This window comes from Thamnophis sirtalis, unplaced genomic scaffold, assembly GCF_051295495.1.
Source record: "Thamnophis sirtalis isolate CommonGarterSnake01/CBP01778 unplaced genomic scaffold, rThaSir2_p1.2 scaffold_1, whole genome shotgun sequence".
NCBI classification, from domain to species: domain Eukaryota; kingdom Metazoa; phylum Chordata; class Lepidosauria; order Squamata; family Natricidae; genus Thamnophis; species Thamnophis sirtalis.
In genome coordinates this window covers 171151911-171173950 of record NW_028261381.1, presented here as the reverse complement: position 1 = coordinate 171173950, position 22040 = coordinate 171151911, and the positions used below count along the sequence as shown (strand labels likewise).

General features: G+C 47.1%; 1 protein-coding gene across 2 annotated transcripts in view; it reads left to right on the top strand.

Annotated features, from left to right (window-relative positions):
* STK11 (serine/threonine kinase 11) overlaps positions 1–22040 on the top strand; it is a 111565-nt gene that overhangs the window by 77645 nt on the left and 11880 nt on the right. For both annotated transcript variants that reach the window (XM_087703293.1, XM_087703294.1), the window contains one exon: positions 3438–3637. In XM_087703293.1, coding sequence (XP_087559419.1) covers positions 3438–3637 — 200 coding nt within the window. The remainder of the gene's footprint in view (positions 1–3437; positions 3638–22040) is intronic.

The following is a 22040-nucleotide window of genomic DNA, read 5'->3' as shown; positions in this document are numbered from 1 at the left end:
AAATCAGTGGGGAGGAAAGCCAGATTCACTCAACGACCACATGATTCAGTGATTGGCTTAACAACCATGGCCAAAAAAAAAAGATCAAAATATCAGACAAAGTCCCTTAACGACCGCCTTGATTGGCAACCGGAATTCTGGTCCTGATTGTGGGTGTAAGTTGTGGACATCCTACAATGGAAGGCTGAATGAATCCTACGTGGTTGGATTCACACAGTACAGGTAGTCTTTGATTTACAACCATAGCTGACCCCCCTGCAGTAGGCAGGACACAGCAACCGTCATAAATATGAGCCTGTTGCCAGGCCTACTGCGCTGCGTGAACTCAGGCCATTCTGTGGCTTCCTGTGCTTTTGCTCTTCAAGGAAGTGTCCAAAAGCCAATTACAAGCAAGCCAGAGATTCTTCTTTTATGTTGCCACATACTATAGCAATAGCAGTTAGACTTATATACCACTTCATAGGGCTTTCAGCCCTCTCTAAGTGGTTTACAGAGTCAGCATATTGCTCCCAACAATCCGGGTCCTCATTTCACCCACCTCGGAAGGATGGAAGGCTGAGTCAACCTTGAGCCGGTGAGATTAGAACCGCTGAACTGCAGATAACAGTCAGCTGAAGTGGCCTACAGTACTGCACCCTAACCACTGCGCCACCTCAGCTCTATGCAACCACAGCTGTCTTGATAAAGAACCTGCCGTCAAAGTGGTCCCCATTCATGGCCAATTGGCTTTATTCAATATAACATGGCTCCCCGGCTTTCACTGATAGTGAATCTTATAGAGGAGAAAGCCCAGAGAAATATCTCTGTCTCTCTGTCTCTCTCTGTCTCTGTATGTGTGTGTGTCTCTCTCTCTCTCTGACTCCTCTCTCTTTGACTCTTCTCTCTGTCTCTCTCTTCTCTCTGTCTGTCTCTCTCGCTCTCGCTCTCAAAATTAAAGCCTGCTTTAAGGTGCAAAGCTTTGGATGACGGTATATTCGTCTTATTTCTTTCGGTCCTCTCTTCTTATTTTGAAGAAATCCCAGCTAAAGATTGGCAAGGTTTGAAAGGGAGCCAAAAGCCAAAAGTTCAACAAATTACATCAAATGAATCGGAGGCTTAAGGGGAGATCTTCCGCAAGGATTATTCCTAAGTAATCCTTCATTCCCTGACCCAGGCCTGGGCGCTTCTGTAACTGACCCTTCCCTCCAGCTGGGGGCACACTGACCTCATAGGAGGCGATGATAATAATGAAGAATTCCGGTTCTTTCTCATCTTGGCTGATGTCTGCATAGCCAGACCTTCCTTGAACGATACAGGTTTAAGTGCAGGTAGTAGTCCTTGACTTACAACAGTTCGTTTACCGACCGTTTGAAGTGGTTTAGGACCATTTTTCGCCCTTAGAACCATTGATGAGCACATGATTTATATTCGGCTGCTTGACAGCTGACTCACATTTATGACAGTTGCAATGTCCTGGAGTCCCGTGATCCCCTTTTGGGACCTGCTGGAGAAGCCAGATTCACTTAAGAACCATGTTACTAACTTAAATCACTGCAGTGATTTCCTGAACAGCTGTGGCAAGAAAGGTCGTAACATGGGGCAAAACTCACTTAACAACTGTCTCGCTTAGCGAAAGAAATTTTGAGCGCCATTGTGATCGTAAGTCATACCTGTAGCTGTCTGGCTCCATCATGATGGGTGAGGCCTTGAATGGTTTTTCTTTTTCTTTCCTTATTTCTTTTTTTAATAAAAAGCTTTCATTTTATTTTTTAAATATAAACATTCCATCTTTCCTTAAACAGTGTGTCATCTGGGTACAAATATCTCTGTGCAATAACCATCAAAATTTACAACATCATTTACACTGATATTAATTTTGTAATCTTAGAATTATAGTATATTAAACAGTTGAGTATAATGAACCTGTTCGTTTTTTACTCTTAACATATCTTCTAATAAAAATATAATAATTACATTAAACATAATAGTCCTCATCATCATAATACTAACAATTATCATATTGTTTATATCTCTATCAACATATTTTCTACTCTTCTTTAATCTCCTTTTATTTCCAACTTCCATTTTTTCTCCAACCATTGATAAAATAATTCCCATATCATATAATATTCAGTTTGTTCTTTCTCCTTAATTGCCAACGTTAATCTGTTCATTCCTGTACATTCTAATATGTTCCTAATCCCCTTGTCATCAGTAGGTATCTCTTCTCTTTTCCAGTGTTGGGCAAATACTATTCTAGTTGCAGTTAATACATGAATAACTAGATATGTACCATATTTTTCAGAGTATAAGACGCACCAACTTTTGAAGAGGCAAATTACAAAAAAAAGTTTTTGCACTCTGCAGACCTCCCCAAAACAGCCCGTTTTTTGCCAAAACTGGCCTGTTTTTTGTAAAAATAAATAAATAAAGGACATGCATACCCTTTAGTAGGCTTGTAGAATGCTCCTGGGAGCTGGGGGAAGGGGCAAAAATGAGCAAAAAATAGCCCATTTTTCGCAAAAACGGGCATGTTTTTTGTCAAAAAAATGGCACGCATAGCTTTTAGGAGCCTTATAGAGTGTTCTTAGAGGCTGAGGAGGGTGAAAACGAGCAAAAAACGACCCATTTTTCACTCGTTTCTGCCCTCCCCAGCCCTCAGGAGCACTCTGGAAGCCTAAAGGCTATGCACGGCCATTTTTGCAAAAGAGGCGGGGTTTACAGCTAAAAATGCTGCATTCAGTATATAAGATGCAGTCAGATTTTTAACCTGTTTTTTTGGGGGGGGGAGGTGCATCTTATACTCCGAAAAATACGGTATTCCTTTACTACAAATTTCAGGTCCAATCCCCAACAGAAATATTTCTGGTTTTCGATCAATGTGCTGTTTTATCATCTTTTCCAACCATGTATGTATTTTTGTCCAATATTTTTGGGCTTCTACACATGTCCATCACAGACAATAATAAGACCCAGGTATCACTTTCCTTTTTCTTTTCATGCCACTGAGCATAGGGTGGCCTTGATTTCCCTCTGCATTATCTGTTCCACCAAGAGGTGCGATGTTGTATTGTTGTGGACAGCGAAGGCTGCTTATTCAGTTACCTTGAGGAGACGCCACAGCTTGAAAACCGGTGTGTGTCAACCTCAACTTCTCAGTGGAGCTTTATTGACCCGTCTCTGAGAATAAAGTGGGGGGGGGGGAACGTGCCTTTCTTTTTGCCATTAACCAAAACCAGAGCTCGGGCAGGTTTTCACAATAGTCCAGCGAGGCCATTGTGAATGTTTGGAGAAAATAAGGGGCTGTTGAACTGTTTGCACAAGTCAGTCGGCTGGGGAATTCTGGGAGTTGAAGTCTACCCACTGTAAAGTGGCCAAGCTTAAGAAACACACTGAGCCTGCAGAAAACCAGTGAAAAGTCCCTGGTCCCAAAGCACTAAAACCTTGGTTTCCTTCAGCTGGTTTCGGAAAAAGCACCCTCAGTGTGAGCCTCCCATCGCCATCCCGCCCAGCCCGGAGACGAAGGATCGGTGGAGGAGCATGACGGTGGTGCCTTACTTGGAAGACCTCCATGGTTACAACGAGGAGGACGACGACGACTTAAGAGACGACTACCTAGATGACGAGATCATTTATACTCAGGACTTCACCATGCCAGGTAAGGAAGGCGGCTGGGGCTGGAAGAGAGCAGGGACGGTGGGCGGGAGGAGGAGCCTAAATGGAGCGGAGTTTGCAGCCTTTGGGGCGGGGCTAATGGGTTCTTCTTGGGATTCTCCCTCTCCCACCCTGAGGCTTTGCGTGCAGCTGTATCAGCCGGCTCAGACTCTGTTTTAAAAAGGAGGCGGTAGATCTGTCTCTGTCTTAAGTACAGGTAGTCCTTGACTTACAACCATTCATTTAGCGACCGTTCAAAGTTACCAGGTCACTGAAAACAGTGACTTATGAACAGTCCTCGCAGTTAGGACTGTGAAAGCATCCGCATGGTTGACATATTCGGGTGCTGTTTACAACGGCTGCACATGACATCCTGGGTTGTGTGATGGCCAGTCAGGACCTCCCCTGCTGACTTCCGACAAGCAAAGTCATTGTGGGAAGCCGGATTGAGCTAACGACCACATGACTCACTTAAGAACTGGAATGACTCGCTTAAGGACCATGGCCAAAAGAGGTTGTAAGAGGGGTCTGGCTCACTTCACCGCTTTGCTTAGCAATGGAAATTCTGGTCCCAGTTCTCCTAAGTCAAGCTGTCCTTATGCAGGTAGTCCTCAACTTACGACCACAAGTGAGCACAGAATTTCTGTTGTTAAGTGAGACATTGTTAAGTGAGTTTTGCTCCACTTTATGACTTCTCTTGCCACAGTTGTTCAGTGGATCACTGCGGTTGATAAGTTGCTAACTGGATTGTGAACGCGGTTTCCCCGCTTGACTTTGCTGGTCAGAAGGTCGCAAAAGGGGAACACATGACCCCAGGTCACAGCAACGGTCATAAGTACGAACCAGTTGCCCAGCCTCTGAATTCTGATCACGTGATCATGGGGCTGTTGCAAAGGTGGTAACTATGAAAAACGGTCGTAAGTCACATTTTTCAATGCCGTTGCAATTTTGAACCGTGCCTACAACCGAATGGTTGTAAGCCGAGGACTACCTGTGGCTTTCTCTAAAATCAGCCAGGAGGGGTTGCTTACAGCTGCAGAGATAGTCATGGTGGCGTTTGGGGAACCCAGCGGTACATTTAGGATGTAAGGGAGGTGGGGCAGCCAGAAGGAATCAAGAGGAAGCCACTTCTGGATCGGGCCTCCTCTGCGTGTCCTTTTCCCCTCTTCCCACAGGATGGCAACAAAAGGAAAGCCCCCCCCCTCCCCCCACTAAAAAAAAACAAAATTGCAGAGGGCTAAAGAATGAGCTCCTTTTATATCTCTGTCCCCTTGGCATAGACGCTGAGGGCTGCGTTGCTTGGGAACTTTGAACGAACCGAAAGTGGTTCCAGATCAGGGTTTTAACCGGCTCCTTCGTTGCCCGAGACATGGGGGGTTGAACGCTCTATGGATGGAGCTTTTTTGCCTTGAACTTGGGGTCTGTTTATGCAGAAGCCTTTCTCCACAGAAGGAGGGACTGTCTGCTATGCCTGAGTCAACAGGAAGATAGATTTGGTTGAGCGTTAGGAAAAGGCGGACTGGAAGCACAGACGGAGGAGAAGCCGACCTCCCTTGGTTGAAAGCACTTTAACTTAGGCAGCTTTGGGGCGACAGACCTCATTATTGCTGGATTCTGGGATTGACTTACCTTCCCTACCGGTTCGCACATGTGAGCGCGTGGTGTGTGCGTTTTTGGCGAAAAAAGGGCCTAAATGGGATGCCGTAGAGCCGGGGCGAGTGGGCGAGGCCACCTGCAATTCCCACTACCGGTTCAGGCGAACTGATCCGAGCCGGTTGGATTTGGACGAGGCTTCCTTCCACCCTGGTTTCATTATTCAGAGGTGCCTGATGCACGGTTCCAGGCCTACAAGAGGCAGGGGGAATTCTCCAATTTGCCATATCCGCCCATTTGGAGGAGGTGAGGTTACAGAGGCTGCAAAGATCCCTGTCTTGTTTTATTTCTTTGTTATTTTCCTCCCACGGATTTTGGAAGCGCCTCCTGCCTCCACCTCTTCTGAAGTTTATTTTTGAGGCCGGCTCTTAAAATAGCTGGGTTCCTGCTGCATTCAGAAGGTTTTTCCATTCTCCCATTAAGGTTACGTTTCCATCCCACTGTAAATTGCTTCTGTTGCTGGCCACAATTGCTAATGGCAGCCAAGCTCTTATTTGTTGGGGGGGGGGGGAGAGAGAGAGAAAAGTGGCCAGGGTGGGGATGGGGGTGGGGAGTTGGGAAGAAAATGCTCGGAAGGGAAGGGGAAGAACTCTTAAACATAAAATTAGCAGTATAGTAGTTTTAATCGTTTAGTATTTAATGCAAGTAGGAAGAGAAGATCTTACTTGACTTTGAGCATAATGCGTTTTGACACCAGTGTTGTGTGGCTTAAATGGTATAAAGTGCCTAATGTGTGTTCTGTACCTTAACATAAAATACTCATAACAATCCAGGTCTTCATTTAAAAAAAAAAACGGGACAAAATAATGCACTTACCTTTTGGATGACATAATACCATATTGGACCTGAAAAAATGTCACCTATTATATCAAAGTTTCCCAACCTTGGCAACTTTCAGATGCATGGACTTCAATTCCCAGAATTCCCCAGCCAGCCATTGCCCTTGATTGGCCTTAACACACTTTTAGCCCCCACGGGGACGGATGAAGGGCTAAGCAGAACGCCGCCTTGATTCTGCTTTTGGATGTTACTAATATTAAAGGAGACAACGGGAGGTTCACCATGCTTAACTCCATTAAAGTCACGGGTTCAAAGATCTGTGTGAGCGTTAGCAAAGATCATGAGCCAGCAGTGTGAAGCAGCTGCAAAAAAAGTCTTCACACAATTATAATCCCAATTATAGAATCATGGCGATCAAGTCATGCTATATTAGAAAACTGGCCATAATTTGAAAGATTATGCTTTGAGCCAGTGTTTTTCAACCTTCACAGCTTGAAGATGCATGGACTTCAACTCCCAGAATTTATTATAGAATTTATTATAATGATATTTCGCTGCTGATAAGGCAATTCTAGTAGGGGAACAAATGAAAACTGGTATATATAGGCAGCGATGCCTTGTTGAACAATGAAGGAATAAGATCTCTGTTTGAAGGTATGAAATGCAAGGTTAACAATGAATAGAAGTATATTCTCTGGGGGAAAACAATGCTAATGTTAACTGAATATATATGGTAGAAGGAAAATGAGACCTTTAGTTACATTAGAGGAAATATCTGAGATGGTAAACATTATTTGAAGAACACACTTTTAACTACCACAGGACGGATGAAGGGCTAAGCAGAACATTGACCTGCAAGCACTCACCTTCATCTTTTTCACTCTTACCTTCTTACTCTTGACACATTGTTTGACCCTGCTCACAACAAGAGTGGGCAATACAAATCTGCTTTTAAAAACAGTTCCCCCTCTGTCAAAAGCCCTGAAGACCATCTCCTTCCCTTGGATTTCCATGCAGGCCCCTTCCTGCCTTTCATTACACACACACACACACCCCAGATAATATATGAACACACCCAGAAAGGAATGCCAATTTGGCCTGGTGGTTAAGGCATCAGGCTACAAAGGGAGGGATAGTGAGTTCTAGTCCTGCCTTGGAGATAAAAACCAGCTTGGGTGACTTTGGGCCAATCACCAGGAGACAGGAAGCTTTTAGTTCCTCCTTAGGCATGAAAGCCGCTGGGCGACTTTGGGCCAATCACCGGGAGATGATGAGTTCTAGTCTCACCCTATATATGAAAGCTGGCTGGGAGACTTTGGGCCAATCACCGGGTGGTGGTGAGTCCTAATCCCGCTTTCGGCATGAAAACTGGCTGGATGAGCCAAATCACCAGGAGATGGTGAATTCTAGCCCTACTTTAGGCATGAAAGCTGGCTAGGTGACTTTGAGCCAGTCACAGGGAGACGATGAGTTCTAGTCACACACTAAATATGAAAGTTCGCTGGGTGACTTCGGGCCAATCATCGGGTGATGGTAAATCCTAATCCCGTTTTAGACATGAAAACTGGCTGGGTGGGACAATCACCAGGAGATGGTGGCGCAGTGGTTAGGGTGCAGTACTGCAGGCCACTTCAGCTGACTGTTATCTGCAGTTCAGCGGTTCAAATCTCACCGGCTCAAGGTTGACTCAGCCTTCCATCCTTCCGAGGTGGGTAAAATGAGGACCCGGAGTGTTGTTGGGGGCAATATGCTGACTCTGTAAACCGCTTAGAGAGGGCTGAAAGCCCTATGAAGCGGTATATAAGTCTAACTGCTATTGCTATTGCTATGGTGAGTTCTAGCCCTACTTTCAGCAAGAAAGCCAGCTGGGTGACTGGACCAATCGACCCATCTCTCCTCACAGAGTTGTTGTGGGGGAAATAGGAGGAAAGTGTGGTTGGATATGTCAGTTATTTGTGAAAAAACAAAGGTGGGATACAAAACCAACGGGGGGCGCCCCACGTGGGGCCCCCAGCGAGCCCTGCCTTAAGCAGGAGTGTTGAGTCTGCTCTGCCTCTTGTCTCCTTTTCCTTCCCTGCTGATGGCTCCCCTGTTGCCTTTTTCCCAGGTGAATGCGAGGCAGGGCTTAGAGAGGAGCAGGAGGAGGACAGCACAGATCAGGAAGGATTGCTTGCATTCCTGTTCGGAGACTGCGACCAGCTGCCCGGCACGGAGGAAGGAAGGAGTGAAAAGCTTAGCTTAGATTGTCCGAGAGAGCAGGAAGAACAGGATAAACCCAGGATGGCTTGTTTCTTTTCTAACTAGAACTGTTGGGGACCTGGGGGGGAGAGGGGGACGGCCAAACCTACCTCGGGCTCTTTTCTTGTGATGGGGTATCCGTACCATGGCCTTCGGTGGCATAGCGAGGGATCCGTCTCCCTTCTTTGAGGGGGATGCTTTGGGCACTGGGCCTTTATCCTCTTTGAAAAGAAGTCTCCCTCACCCGTTGTGGCCTCCAAGCCTTTCCTGAATGCCAGTTATACCTCACCCGCATCTACCTGGTCATCCTTTGATCCCCGTTTCCATCTTAACCTGTGCATTGACTTGGCCCGGCAACCCCTGTCTTTTTTTCCAGCACAGGTAAGGCACGATACCAATCAAACCCCTCGGTATGATTGACAAAAGAGAAGGCCAATCCTCAACCCTGTTTCAATCTAGTGGGAAGCCAAAGACCAGGAAAACGGCTGTGAAGTAACCCCCCGAAACTCAGAAATGGGTAGCCAGGGGGGGAGAAAATGCAGAATGTACATAGGGTGTTTTTTTTGTTTGGTTTTGTTATTCTTGTTGTTCAGTTTTCTGAAGAGGTCCTTCAAAACCTCCTGTTTGAAAGGGTTGCCAAGCAGCTCCCTTCGTCGAGTAGGTTTCCCTTAGCACGGGAATGAGGTGGCCTTGGGCCGCCCTCCTCTTTCTCCCTCCCTACGCCACCTCTTTTCCATCGAGGCTGTACCCTTCCCAACGATCCTCCATTTGGCTAGCTCGGTTAGAGGAAGCTGAGTTTGGGGTCGAGGGCCTCGTGGGGTTGCTTAGCTGGCCAGGTTTCACCAGGAGCAACCCCCAAGGTCCCTTCTTAACTGGGCATCAGAAGATGTGAAGCGTTAAGCAAGGAAGAGGCAAGATAGTTTGATTGCCTTATCTGCCCAAGGTGGCATCACAACACCCTTTCCCCTAACTTGATGCCCCCTGGATCTCTCAGAATTGAGGGTTGCATTCTAACTTAGTATTTCTCAACCTTGGCAACTTTCTGATAGGTGGACTTCAACTCCCAGAATTCCCCAGCCAGCAACGCTGGCTGGGGAATTCTGGGAGTTGAAGTCCACCTATCAGAAAGTTGCCAAGGTTGAGAAACATTGCTCTAAATCTTATGGGAGACACTTATAGAAATCTTATGGGCTCTAAATCTTATGGGAGACACTTATGGGAGACACAAAGGGCTGTATTTCAGACCTGTTTCCCCCACTCACCTCTGAATCGTACAAAGGCCGCAGCAGCACCGTCTCTACCTCACTCAGCCTGCCCGTCGCAGGGAAGCGAGTGCGGTTCCCTTTGCTGGCCCAACAAACGATTGCAGGCAGCATTAATTGCTGCTATTATCTGCTGCTTAGGCAGAAAGCCTCTGTTCAAAGCCTGGTTGAGATCTGTCAGTCAGTGGGCTTGATGGGCAATTACAGGGAGATGGTTTTTGCAAGCCTCTCTTGCTGCTCGAATGCCTCTTCCAAACCGTCTCTCTCCTGGGTAACGCAAAGCTCTTAAAAAGTTCTCCCATCCATCCCACCTACACAACCACACATCTCTTATCTATTGTGTGTCCCTGTTTTTGTTTGTTTTTTGTTAAGGGTTTTTGAGAAAAGCTGTTCTTTTTACGACCTTTCCTGACCTGGTGAAGTCAGCTTTGTTTCGAAGAGCAAAATAAAGTCTTTTCTCTTTTCGTAATTTTTATTTTTATTTTTTTAAAAACCTGCCTTTCATTTTATAAGCTTTTTCAGTTGAGTACAGATCAGTTCAACCCGCAAACTCTTCCCAGAGATAGCAGAGGTGGGATTTTATGTTCGATGACAGTAACCTTGTTCCCTATGCGGAAGCTTAGTTTGAGTAACAAAGGACTTAAAAACACACTTTTTAAAGGTCTGGGGAAGGCTACAATAGAACTCCTGCCGCACCGAAGGTCGCTAAGAACACAGGAGGCTCCATAATTCTCAAATGGAAGAAGTTCGGTGCAACCAGGACTCTTCCAAGAACTGGTCGCCCGGTCCAACTGAGCAATTGGGGGAGAAGGGCTTGGTAAGAGAGGTGACCAAGAACCTGATGGTCAGTCTGATTCATCTCCAGAGATCCTGTGCGGAGATGGGACAGAGTTCCAGAAGAACAACCATCCCTGCAGCCCTCCACTGATCTGGGCTTTGTGGCAGAGTGGCTAGACGGAAGCCTCTCCTCAGTGCAAAACACATGAAAGCCCGCTTGGAGTTTGCAGAAAAGCACCTGAAGGACTCTCAGACTGTGAGGAACAAGAGTCTCTGGTCTGATGAAACCAAGAATTGAATTGTTTTGGCCTCAATTCTACACATTATGTCTGGAGGAAACCAGGCACCGCTCATCCTCTGCCCAATTCCATTGGGCTAAGTGTTTTATAACAGGGAGACACACAGAGAGAGACACAGACACACAGAGAGAGAGAGGGACAGAGAGAGACACAGTGAGAAAGAGAGAGACACACACACAGGGGGGGAACAGAGAGAGAGAGAGGGACAGAGAGAGGGACAGAGATAGACAGAGAGAAAGACACACACACACACAGAGCCTATAAATGACAGAACTGATGAGGTTCAATCCTACAATTTTATAACTTTTTAAGATGTGTGGAGTTCAGCTCAAGCTGGCTGGGGAACTCTGGGAGTTGAAGTCCACACATCTTAACATTATCAAATTTGAGCAACCTTAAAGTAAAGGTTCCCCTCGCACATAGGTGCTAGTCGTTCCCAACTCTAGGGGGCGGTGCTCATCTCCCTTTCTAAGCCAAAGAGCCAGCGCTGTCCGAAGACGTCTCCATGGTCATATGGCCGGCGTGACTAAACGCCAAAGGCGCACGGAACGCTGTTACCTTCCCACCAAAGGTCCCTATTTTTCTACTTGCTTTCGGACTGCTAGGTTTGCAGAAGAAGCTGGGAGCTCACTCCGTTACGCCGAGCCAGGGATTCGAACTGCCGATCTTTCTGATTGACAAGCTCAGCGTCTTGGCCATTGAGCCACTGTGTCCCCTTACTAGATAGTTTTTAGTAAAACAGTCTAAACCTGAAGGAGTTTGTCTTCCCTTACCTGTATGCTACAAATGGCTATGATTGTTGCAGAGGTAAAGAAATACTATAAATCAGGTGTTACACCAAAGCTGCTGCTAGCTAAAGCTTCAGTGGTGTTTGCACAAGGGAGACCAGCTACTGTGTTATCGTGATGAGATTGAACGTGGAAGAATAGCAATAGCAATAGCAGTAGACTTATATACCGCTTCATAGGCCTTTCAGGCCTCTCTAAGCGGTTTACAGAGAGTCAGCATATTGCCCCCAACAATCTGGGTCCTCATTTTACCCACCTCGGAAGGATGGAAGGCTGAGTCAACCCTGAGCCGGTGAGATTTGAACCGCTGACCTGCTGATCTAGCAGTAGCCTGCAGTGCTGCATTTAACCACTGCGCCACCTGGTGCCTTGCCTTGCTTCCTTTTAGCTGGAGAAGGTTGTGTAGCAGCTGTCATTTCTAGCTTCTTGCAGCCATATAAATTGTAAAGGTGAGAGTCATTTGTCTCCTCGTCCTCTTAAGGCCCTGCCTGGCATCTACCACCTGTAGTTCTGCATGGAAAACCCTTTTCACTGCAGTAGAGCTGGAGCATACAAAAATGACATTTGCAGGAGGGAAGATTAATCATAGGCACTCGTGAGGATTAATTCAGAATTAATGAGGCCCAGAAGGGCAAAGAATTAAAATTTGAACTTGCATCAGAATCCCCCCCGGTTCTGCCAAGCGAAGCTGAGCCCGGTGGTGCGTAAGAGAGAAATTCTCTTCTTAAAGAGTGAAAGAGTCCTCTTCAGTTTGGTAACATTGCTAAGCATCCATGCCGGTGGGGTCCTTGGTGCTCTCTGAGCTTGGTTGTTTGCTTGCAGATGTTTCATTACCCAACTAGGTAACATCATCAGTGTTAGTAAGGTGTGGGATTTGTTCTTTTTTTATGTTGTTAGTTGCAAAGTCATGTCTGACCCATTGCGACCCTATGGACAACGTTCCTCCAGGCCTTCCTGTCCTCTACGATCTTCTGGAGTCCCTTTAAGTTCATGCCTGCTGCTTCAGTGACTCCATCCAGCCACTTCATTCTCCATCATCCCTTTCTTCTTTTGCCCTCCATCTTTCCCAGCATGAGGCTCTTCTCCAGGGAGTCCTTCCTTCTCATTAGGTGGCCAAAGTCTTTGCGTTTCCTCTTCAGGATCTGGCCTTCTAAAGAGCAGTCAGGGTTTAATCTCCTCTAGGACTGACCGGTTGGATGGCCTTGCAGTCCAAGGGACTCAGAGCAGGAGTCTTCTCCAGCACCAGAGTTCAAAGGCCTCCATTCTTTGGCGCTCAGCCTTCCTTATGGTCCAACCTTCACAGCCATCCATTGCAACTGGGGAAACCAGAGCCTTGACTATAGGCACTTTTGTTGGCAGGGGGATGTCTCTGCTTTTTAGTAGGCTGCCTAGATTTGCCATAGCTTTCCTCCCCAGGAGCAAGCCTCTTTTAATTTTTAAAAAGCGTCTTTATACAGGTACTTTTAACCACAATTGAGCCCAAAATTTCCACTGCAAAGCAAGGCAGTGAAGCGAGTTTTGCCCCATTTCGTGACCTTCCTTGCCATAGTTGTTAAGTGAATCGCTGCGGTTGTGAAGCGTGCAACACGGTTGTTAAAGTGAATCGGCCTTCCCTCTTGATTTTGCTTGTCAAAAAGTTGCAATAGGTGATCGGATGACCCCTGGACACTGCAGCTGTCACAAATGTGAACCAGTTGCCAGGTGTACGAATTTTGATCAGAATAACAGGTCACAATAACAAGAGTTCAAAGGGACCTTGGAGGTCTTCCAGTCCAACCCGCTGCTTAAGCAGGAGCCCCTATACCAGTGTTTCTCAACCTTGGCGACTTTAAGTCCTGTGGACTTCAACTCCCAGAATCCCCCAGCCAGCACAGGGGATTCTGGGAGTTGAAGTCCACAGGACTTAAAGTCGCCAAGGTTGAGAAACACTGCCCTATACCATTTGAAACAAAGGCTGTCCAATCCCTTCTTTAAAACCTTGCACTGATTTATTGTGCTTAATGTCTGGAAATTTCTCTTAAGTTCTACTTTGGATCTGTCCTTGATTAAGTTTCCACCCCCTTGCCTCTTATCCTGCCTGCAGGTGCTTTGGAGAAAAGGTTGACCCCCTCTTCTTTTGGCAGTCACTCAAATATTAAAACACTGCTATCTTGCCACCCCCCAGCCTAGTCCTTCTTTTCATTAAACTAGACCAGTGTTTCTCAACCTTGGCAACTTGAAGATGTCCGGACTTCAACTCCCAGAATTCCCCAGCCAGCATTCGCTGGGAATTCTTGGAGTTGAAGTCCGGACATCTTCAAGTTGCCAAGGTTGAGAAACACTGAATTAGATCTACCCAATTCTATTAGTATATATGTACTTATATCCCATTCTGGCTAAGCTGCCTCATCCTCCTAACTTCTCATCCAGTTAGGCGGTGTCGAGATGCCCCATTGGCTGCAAGGTTCAAGGGATGAACCGCGGGTTAGAATGCAGTACTGCAGGCGGCTTCTACTGGCTGCCGGCTGCCTGCAATTTGGCAGTTTGATTGTCACCAGGCTCAAGGTTGACTCAGCCTTCCATCCTTCCGAGGTGGGTAAAACGAGGACCCAGATTGTTGGGGGCAAGAGGCTGACTCTGTAAACCGCTTAGAGAGGGCTGTAAAAAGCACAATGAAGCGGTATATAAGTCTAAGTGCTATTGCTATCTCTGCTTGTCTGTAAAGGCAGCCATTTTAACCCATGAATGGTGCCAGGTGCGCCTGCCAGTTGACCGTTGGGATGCCCATCACCCACTCGCAGATGATTAAAAGAGCCCTGGCAGTGCAGTGGTTACAATGCAGTATTGCAGGCTGGCTCTGCCCACAGCCAGCAGTTCGATCCTGACCGGCTCAAGCTTAACTCAGCCCTTCCATCCATCCGAGGTCGGTAAAATGAGGACCCCGATTGTTGGGGGCCAGATGCTGCCACTTGTAAACGGGTTAAGAGAAGGCTGTAACAAAGCACTGTGAAGCAGGAGCATATAAGCCTGAAGTGCTACTGCTAGTAGTGCTATTCAATTTGCAGAACCTCCCGTGAGAAAGAAGAACGCGTTGGAGTAAACCGGGGGTTGTCAAACTTGATTTCATTGAGGGCTTCATCATGGTTGTGTTTGACCTCGGGGGTGGGGGTGGCCCGTGGCACGACAAAACCGCGCTCAACTAAGCCGCGTCCGATTAAACCGCGTCGCTGACGTCATCAACAGGGCGACAACAGCGAGCGCGGAGAAAAAAGGGCGCTTTAAATAGCGCTTTGAAAGCAAGCCGATTCAACTTAAGGTAAGGGTTAGGTTTAGGGTTAGGTTTAGGGTTAGGTTAAGGGTTAGGGTTAGGGTTAGGTTAAGGGTTAGGATTAGGTTAAGGGTTAGGGTTAGGTTAAGGGTTAGGTTAAGGGTTAGGGTTAGGTTTAGGGTTAGGTTAAGGGTTAGGATTAGGTTTAGGGTTAGGTTAAGGGTTAGATTTAGGGTTAGCTTTAGGATTAGGTTAAGGGTTAGGTTAAGGGTTAGGGTTAGGGTTAGGTTTACGGTTAGGATTAGGGTTAGGGTTAGGTTAAGGGTTAGGGTTAGGGTTAAGTTTAGGGTTAGGGTTAGGTTAAGGGTTAGGATTAGGTTTAGGGTTAGGTTAAGGGTTAGGTTTAGGGTTAGGTTTAGGGTTAGGTTTAGGATTAGGATTAGGTTTAGGGGGTTTAGGTTTAGGGGTTAATTTTAGGTTTAGCGTTTACAGCGTGCTTCTGTCTCCGCGCTGTTGTCGCCCTGTTGATGACGTCAGCTACGCAGTTTCGTCAAACGCGGTTTTGTGGTGGAACCGGGGTGGCCAGCTCAACGTCACTCGTTTTGGCACCTAGGGTGGCCGAGTGATCAGGCCAGTGAAAATGGGCTCCCGGGCTCCGTTTTGGGCTGCGACAGCCTCCTGCAGCCCGGAGGGTTGCAGGAGGCCGTCACAGCCAAAAACGGAACTCAGGAGCCTGTTTTCACTAGCAGAGGCACCCCGGGCCGGTCCTTCACTGTTTCCGGGGGAGGGGCACTCAGGCCAAATCTAAGCACGCCGTGGACCGCATCCGGCCCACGGGCCTTGAGTTTGACACCCGTGGAGTAAAGAGTGGGCAGGTTTATCCCGAGCTCTTAATGTGTGACAGAAATTGAATGGACCTGCACGACGCTGGCATCCAGTCGGGGTTCCCCCCACCACCCAAAGATGGTCACCGGGACCCTCACGTTTTTCTATCATCGTGAAAGCTGGGCACGTGCCGATGTTTTAAGTGGAGCACGCTGAGGCAGGAAATGGAAGAGGCGCTACCTGCGGCACGATTCGTAGGTGGGCTTGATGGAGCGAAGGGGAGCTGAGCTTTCTCTTCCCCCCTCCCCAAAATCTCCCCATAGAAAAGCGTCATGAGCTCTTAAAAGGAAGAGATTTTCCCTTCAGCCACCCCCTCGCCCGTCCACCCACCCACCCCTCTACCCAGTTCACAATCGCTTTCTCTGCAAGAGTGCGCATACAGCAGGCGGCCTCGGCTGCGTAAGGAGGAGAACAAGGGAGGGGGGAGAGGAGCGTTGAGTCACCAGCGGAGGTGGACTCTGGATGCTGTGGGGGAGGCGTTTTTTAAGCCTCCCATTGATGAGAGGAAGAAGGAGCCCTTCAGGAGGGAGAGAGAGAGGCTCCTCTTTGGCATCTCGTCCTTTTCACCCTGAAAATGGTGATTTTAAAAATTAGGTTGCTCGGTTGGAGGCTGCAGACGGTCCGGCTTGATGCTTCTTCAGGATGGGCGTTAAAGCTCTGGCCCCCAATCCTGGGTGGGAAGGGTTGGCTCGGTCCAGGGTGGTCTTCCTCCAGGGCCGCTCCCTCTCCGCTTCTCCTAGGAGGGTACAGGACAGAGCCCCCCCACCCCTCAAAGCTTTGGGTAGCCCACCCCTCCTTCCAAATGAGATTGTGCTGGAAATGTTAAGGTAGCAGAAAGGGAAGATGGTTGAAGAAGGCAGGGCTGAGACATGGAAAATAATCAAAGCCAGGTCCAATTTAGATCTTATCTTTGCCCAATCTGCTTTTCTTTCTTTCCTTCCTTCCTTCCTTCTCCTCCTCCCCTCTTATTCTTCTTCTCCTCCTCCTTCCCCCTTTCTTTCTCCTCTTCTTCCTTTTCTCTTATTCTTCTCCTCCTCCTCTTCCTCCCCCCTCCTCTTTCCTCTCTCCTCCCTTTTCCTCCTCTTCCTTTCCTCCTCCTCCCCACTTCTTCTTCTCCTCCTCCTCCTTCTCCCCCTTTTCCTTCTCCTCTTCTTCCTTTTCTCCTCTTATTCTTCTCCTCCTTCCCCTCTCCTCCTCTTCCCCCTTTCTCTCTCCTCCCCTTCTTCTCCTCCCCTTTCCTCCTCTTCCTTTCTTCCTCCTCCCCTCTTATTCTTCTCCTCCTTCTTCTCCCCCGCTTTCCTTCTCCTCTTCCTTTTCTCCTCTTCTTCTTCTTCTCCTTCCCCTCTCCTCCTCTTCCCCCTTTCTCTCTCCTCCCCTTCTTCTCCTCCCCTTTCCTCCTCTTCCTTTCCTCCTCCTCCCCTCTTATTCTTCTTCTCCTCCTCTCCTCCTCCTTCTTCTCCCCCCCTTTCCTTTTCCTCTTCTTCCTTTTCTCCTCTTATTCTTTCTCCTCTTCCTCCCCCCTCCTCCTTCCTCTCTCCTCCCCTTTCCTCCTCTTCCCTTCCTCCTCCTCCCCTCTTATTCTTCCTCTCCTCCTCCTTCTTCTCCCCCCTTTCCTTTTCCTCTTCTTCCTTTTCCCCTCTTATTCTTCTCCTCCTTCCCTTCTCTTCCTCCCCGCTCCTCCTTCCTCTCTCCTCCCCTTCTTCTCCTTCCCTTTCCTCCTCTTCCTTTCCTCCTCCTCCCCTCTTATTCTTCTTCTCCTCCTTCTTCTTCTCCCCCTTTCCTTTTCCTCTTCTTCCTTTTCTCCTCTTATTCTTCTCCTTCCCCTCTCCTCCTCTTCCCCCTCCTCCTTCCTCTCTCCTCCCCTTTCCTCCTCTTCCTTTCCTCATCCTCCCCTCTTATTCTTCTTCTCCTCCTCTCCTCCTCCTTCTTCTCCCCCTTTCCTTCTCTTCTTCGTTTTTTCCTCTTATTCTTTCTCCTCCTTCCCCTCTCCTCCTCTTCCTCCTCCCTCCTCCTTCCTCTCTCCTCCCCTTCTTCTCCTCCCCTTTCCTTCTTCTCCTCCTCTTCTTCTTCTCCTCTTTCTCCCTCTCCTCCTCCCTCTCTCCTCCTCTTCCTCCTCCTCCTCCTCCTCCCAATCCCTCTCAACCCAACTCATCTCACATGGTGGTTGTGAGGAAAACACGAGACAAAGGTGTGTTGGATATGTCCCCCACCTTTATTATTTGTAACAATAATATAGGTGAGCTATACATAATCCCATTATGTTTGTGTGTCGTCCCATCAGCAGCCATCCGCAGCTTTCCCAAATCTTTGGACCCAGATCTGCAGGCATTGGTGAATCTCCCTTTTTAAAAAAAAAAAAAAAAGTATCCAGCAACGTCCTTCCAATGACCCTGGAAAGGGGACGCTTCTGGGCAGCGTGGGAAGCCAGCAGGATCTTGCCCAACTGCCTGCGGTGCTCCTGTGGTTCAAAAAACACACCGTTCTGATTTTTTTGTGAGTGGGTGAGCGTGCATTACAAAGAAAAAGCCGAGATTTATTTTCCAGCGTGATTAGCCCTGTGTCATCAAACGAACCACCGTTTGCTGGCCTCCGGAAAGCTTTTCAGGTGTCACCAGCGAGCCTCTTTGGAAGACAGTTGCTTAGCTCAGCAACACCCCCCCCCCCGAAGAGATCCTGCACGAACCCAGGACGATGATGCAGAAATCCTGTTTGATCCTTGCTCGGCCTCCCCCTTCTCCCCTCCCTCCCCCTCAGTACTTTCCTCCCGTTATCCGAGCTGATGCTGCCAAGGTAATTTTCATGCAGAGAGAAAATACCACAGGACGACGTGCGCTGGGTCTTTTCAAGCCCAGTGACTCAGCACTCGCAGCCCAAAGGGAAGGACATGATGTGATGATGTCTAATTTTTGCTGGAGGACGCAAGCAAAACTCCCACCTCTTAAGCCGCGAGTTAAGACATCATCGTCATGCCCAGCTCACAGCCACTGTCACAAGGACCCATCCTGAGTGAATCAGAGGCTTTAAAAAAAAATAACAGAATGGAAAGCAAAAAAAAAAAACACACACAAACCATCCAGCTTTTATGACAAAAATCTACAAAAATCTCTTTATAACTGTCTGCCGGCTGGGGGGGGGAAAAAGACAAAAGGAAACCTATCCAAGATTATAACCTATAACGTCAAAAAACGTGTCCGTTGGAAGTTGCCTCGTGGGTTTTTAAGAACTGCGGCAGTGATGGGGAACCGTTTTCGGCACCGAGTGCGAAAACGGGAATGCGCGTGCGTGCATGTGTGTGTGCTAAAGATCAGCTGGCCGATGTGCAGATGCCTGTTTTTTTGGCTGTTTTCCACACCGTTTTTCAGGCAATTTTTTGGGCTGTTGTCAGGCAATTTTTTGGTCGGTTTTCAGGCGCTCTGGCACCCGCAAAGACTAGCTGGCTGGCGCATACGTACGGGCCAGAAACCAGAAGAGCAGCTGTCGACAGCGCGCATGCTGACAGAGAAGGCTCTGCGTGCCACCTCTGGCACATATGCCATGGTTCCACCACAAATGCGCGAACGACAAAAGCGCGTCTGACTAAACCACGGTGACAAAACCGCGAGTTCTAAAGCGCGCCGACGAATGAGCGCTGAAGTGCGCCGACAGAAGCGCGCTGACAGAAGCGCGCTGTAACCCTAAACCTAACCCTAAACCTAACCCTTACCTTAACTTAAATCGCACTTCTGTCGGCGCACTGTTGTTGGCGCGCTGTTGTCGGCGCGTTGATGACATCGCGGTTTTAGCGCCACAGTTTTGTCGTTCGCGCATTTGTCGGGTCACGATATGCCATAGGTTTGCCATCACAGAATTACGGATCTCTTGGTGCTCTCTGAGCTTGGCTGTTTTGTTGCAGACGTCTCGTTACCCAACTAGGTAACATCATCAGTGCTACTTACCAGCACCAGCAGTGATGATGTTACCTAGTTGGGTAACGAAACGTCTGCAAGAAAGCAACCAAATAAAGAGAACACCAAGGACCCCCACACACACACACAGTTCAACCCTGGACTACAAAAATTCTTCTGTCAGTAGCTTTTAAGAAACCGAGCAGAAAATTGCAAACCTGCCTTTGTTTTCATTGAACCTGTTAATCAAAAGCCCATTTTCTCAGTTTTTCTGTCAAACCCTAGCAAAGATGCTGCTGAAAACCAACAGCAGATGTCAGTTAGGTAATTGTTGTTGTTAGTTGCAAAGTTGTGTCCGACCCATCACGACCCCATGGACAACGTTCCTCCAGGCCTTCCTGTCCTCTACCATCCTCTGGAGTCCATTCAAACTCACACCGACTGCTTCAGTGACTCCATCCAGCCACCTCATTCTCTGCTGTCCCCTTCTTCTTCTTTTGCCCTCCATCTTCCCCAGCATGAGGCTCTTCTCCAGGGAGTCCTTCCTTCTCATTAAGTGGCCAAAGTATTTGAGTTTCCTCTTCAGGATTTAGGACCTTCTAAAGAGCAGTCAGGGTTTAATCTCCTCTAGGACTGACCGGTTGGATGGCCTTGCAGTCCAAGGGACTCAGAGCAGGAGTCTTCTCCAGCACCAGAGTTCAAAGGCCTCCATTCTTTGGCGCTCAGCCTTCCTTATGGTCCAAACTGAGAAATGTAATTATTTCTTTTGTTGTTTTTCCCCCTAACTCACGAACTTTTTGGTAGAGTTTTTCAACTTGCATCAGCTGTTGGAGGTGGTGGATGGTGGAGCAACTGACATTTACTGTTCTTGTCCATCTGTCTGTCACTGTCATCACCCTGATTATCCATGGTCCTCTACAATGGTGAAATTTGGTGGGCGTGCCTTGGTGGGCGTGGCAGGGGAACGATACTGCAAAATTCCCATTCCCTCCCCACTCTGGGGAGAGGTGGCATTATCCGGTTCTCCAAATTATTCAAAATTTCCACTACCGGTTTTCCAGAACTGTTCAGAACCTGCTAAATTTCACCCCTGGTCCTCTAACTGGAAAAAAAAAACCCTCTTTGGAAGTGTTCCTTATTATTTTTTTAATTGATTAGTCCCCCAACTAAACTCTTAAACCCTACATTCTTTGAACTCTTCTTGATACCTTCAGACTCCTAGACAGGTGAGTGCAGGTGTGTTCAATATCTCAGGGGCTGCCACAAAGAAGAGGGAGTCAATATTTTCTCCAAAGCACCTGAGGGCAGGACAAGAAGCAATGGGTGGAAACTAATCAAGGAGAGAAGCAACCTAGAACTAAGGAATAATTTCCTGACAAGTTAGAACAATTAACCAGTGGAACAGAAGTTGCCTCCAGAAGTTGTGAATGCCCCAACACTGGAAGTTTTTAAGAAGATGTTGGATAGCCATTTTGTCTGAAGTGGTGTAGGGTTTCCTGCCTAAGCAGGGGGTTGGACTAGAAGACCTCCAAGGTCCCTTCCAACTCTGTTATTCTATTCTATTCAACCTTGGCAAATTTAAGATTTGGGACTTCAACTCCCAGAATTCTGCGAGTTGAAGTCTCCAAGTCTTCAATTTGCCAGGGTTGGACAGCCCTGCGTTAATGTAACTTCCAGGCACCTTTTAACAAAGGTGAAAGGAGCTTCAATGGATACCTTCCATCAAGCAAAGGCTGAAACTCCTTGGAAGAAATCCCTCCAATATTAGGAGTGCTTCTTTGCCATTTTTCTCCTTCAACCCATCATTTTCTCTGCTGCTGATTCTCCTCACCTTTTCTTTTTTTTCTTTTTTTAAATATATTTTTATTCTTTTTAAACAAAACAACACATACAAAACAAAGCAAGAGAAGAAAAAAGAACAACTTTCCTCCATTTCATCAAGCATGTCGTTTGGTTACAAGTTTTTGTGCATCAATTCTTAAGTTTAGGATTAACGTCACTGGTTTACATTAAACATAGCTGAATGTTTCGCTGTCATTGAGCATTATACGTTCAGATTACCATTAATATTCTTTCATTTGTAACAATCCTTGTTTCTTTAAATTCATAATTATCTATCAAATAACAATGAGTCTTTAAAGTATTATAGTGTCACCTTTCTCTAAGGAGAAAAAGTGAAGATTAGAACAAAGAATTCCCATTAATTTATAATATACATTCATATTTTCAATTGACCATAATATCACCAATCATCCAGAGTTCTCAGACAGAAACCCAATATTTTTTACTGTTGCCTTTTTGTTACATTTGTTATATTTGTGCTGATAAATAAATAAAGGGAGACTAGTATAGATCTATTTCAAGCTATTTAGCTCTCATCAGCTAGCCATACCCTTACTGGGAATCGAACCTGTGCTGTATTGCCTCTTAGGCAGATGTGTTAACCACTGACTCATCAGCCAAGCCAGGGTGAAAAGTATATATTTAAAGTCACAACCCCTGGTATGCCCAAATATGGGAGGAAGATCACTATTTCCATTCTCTGTCCTTTGGCTCGTCACAAGAGACCATCCAGACAGAAACCCAATATTTTT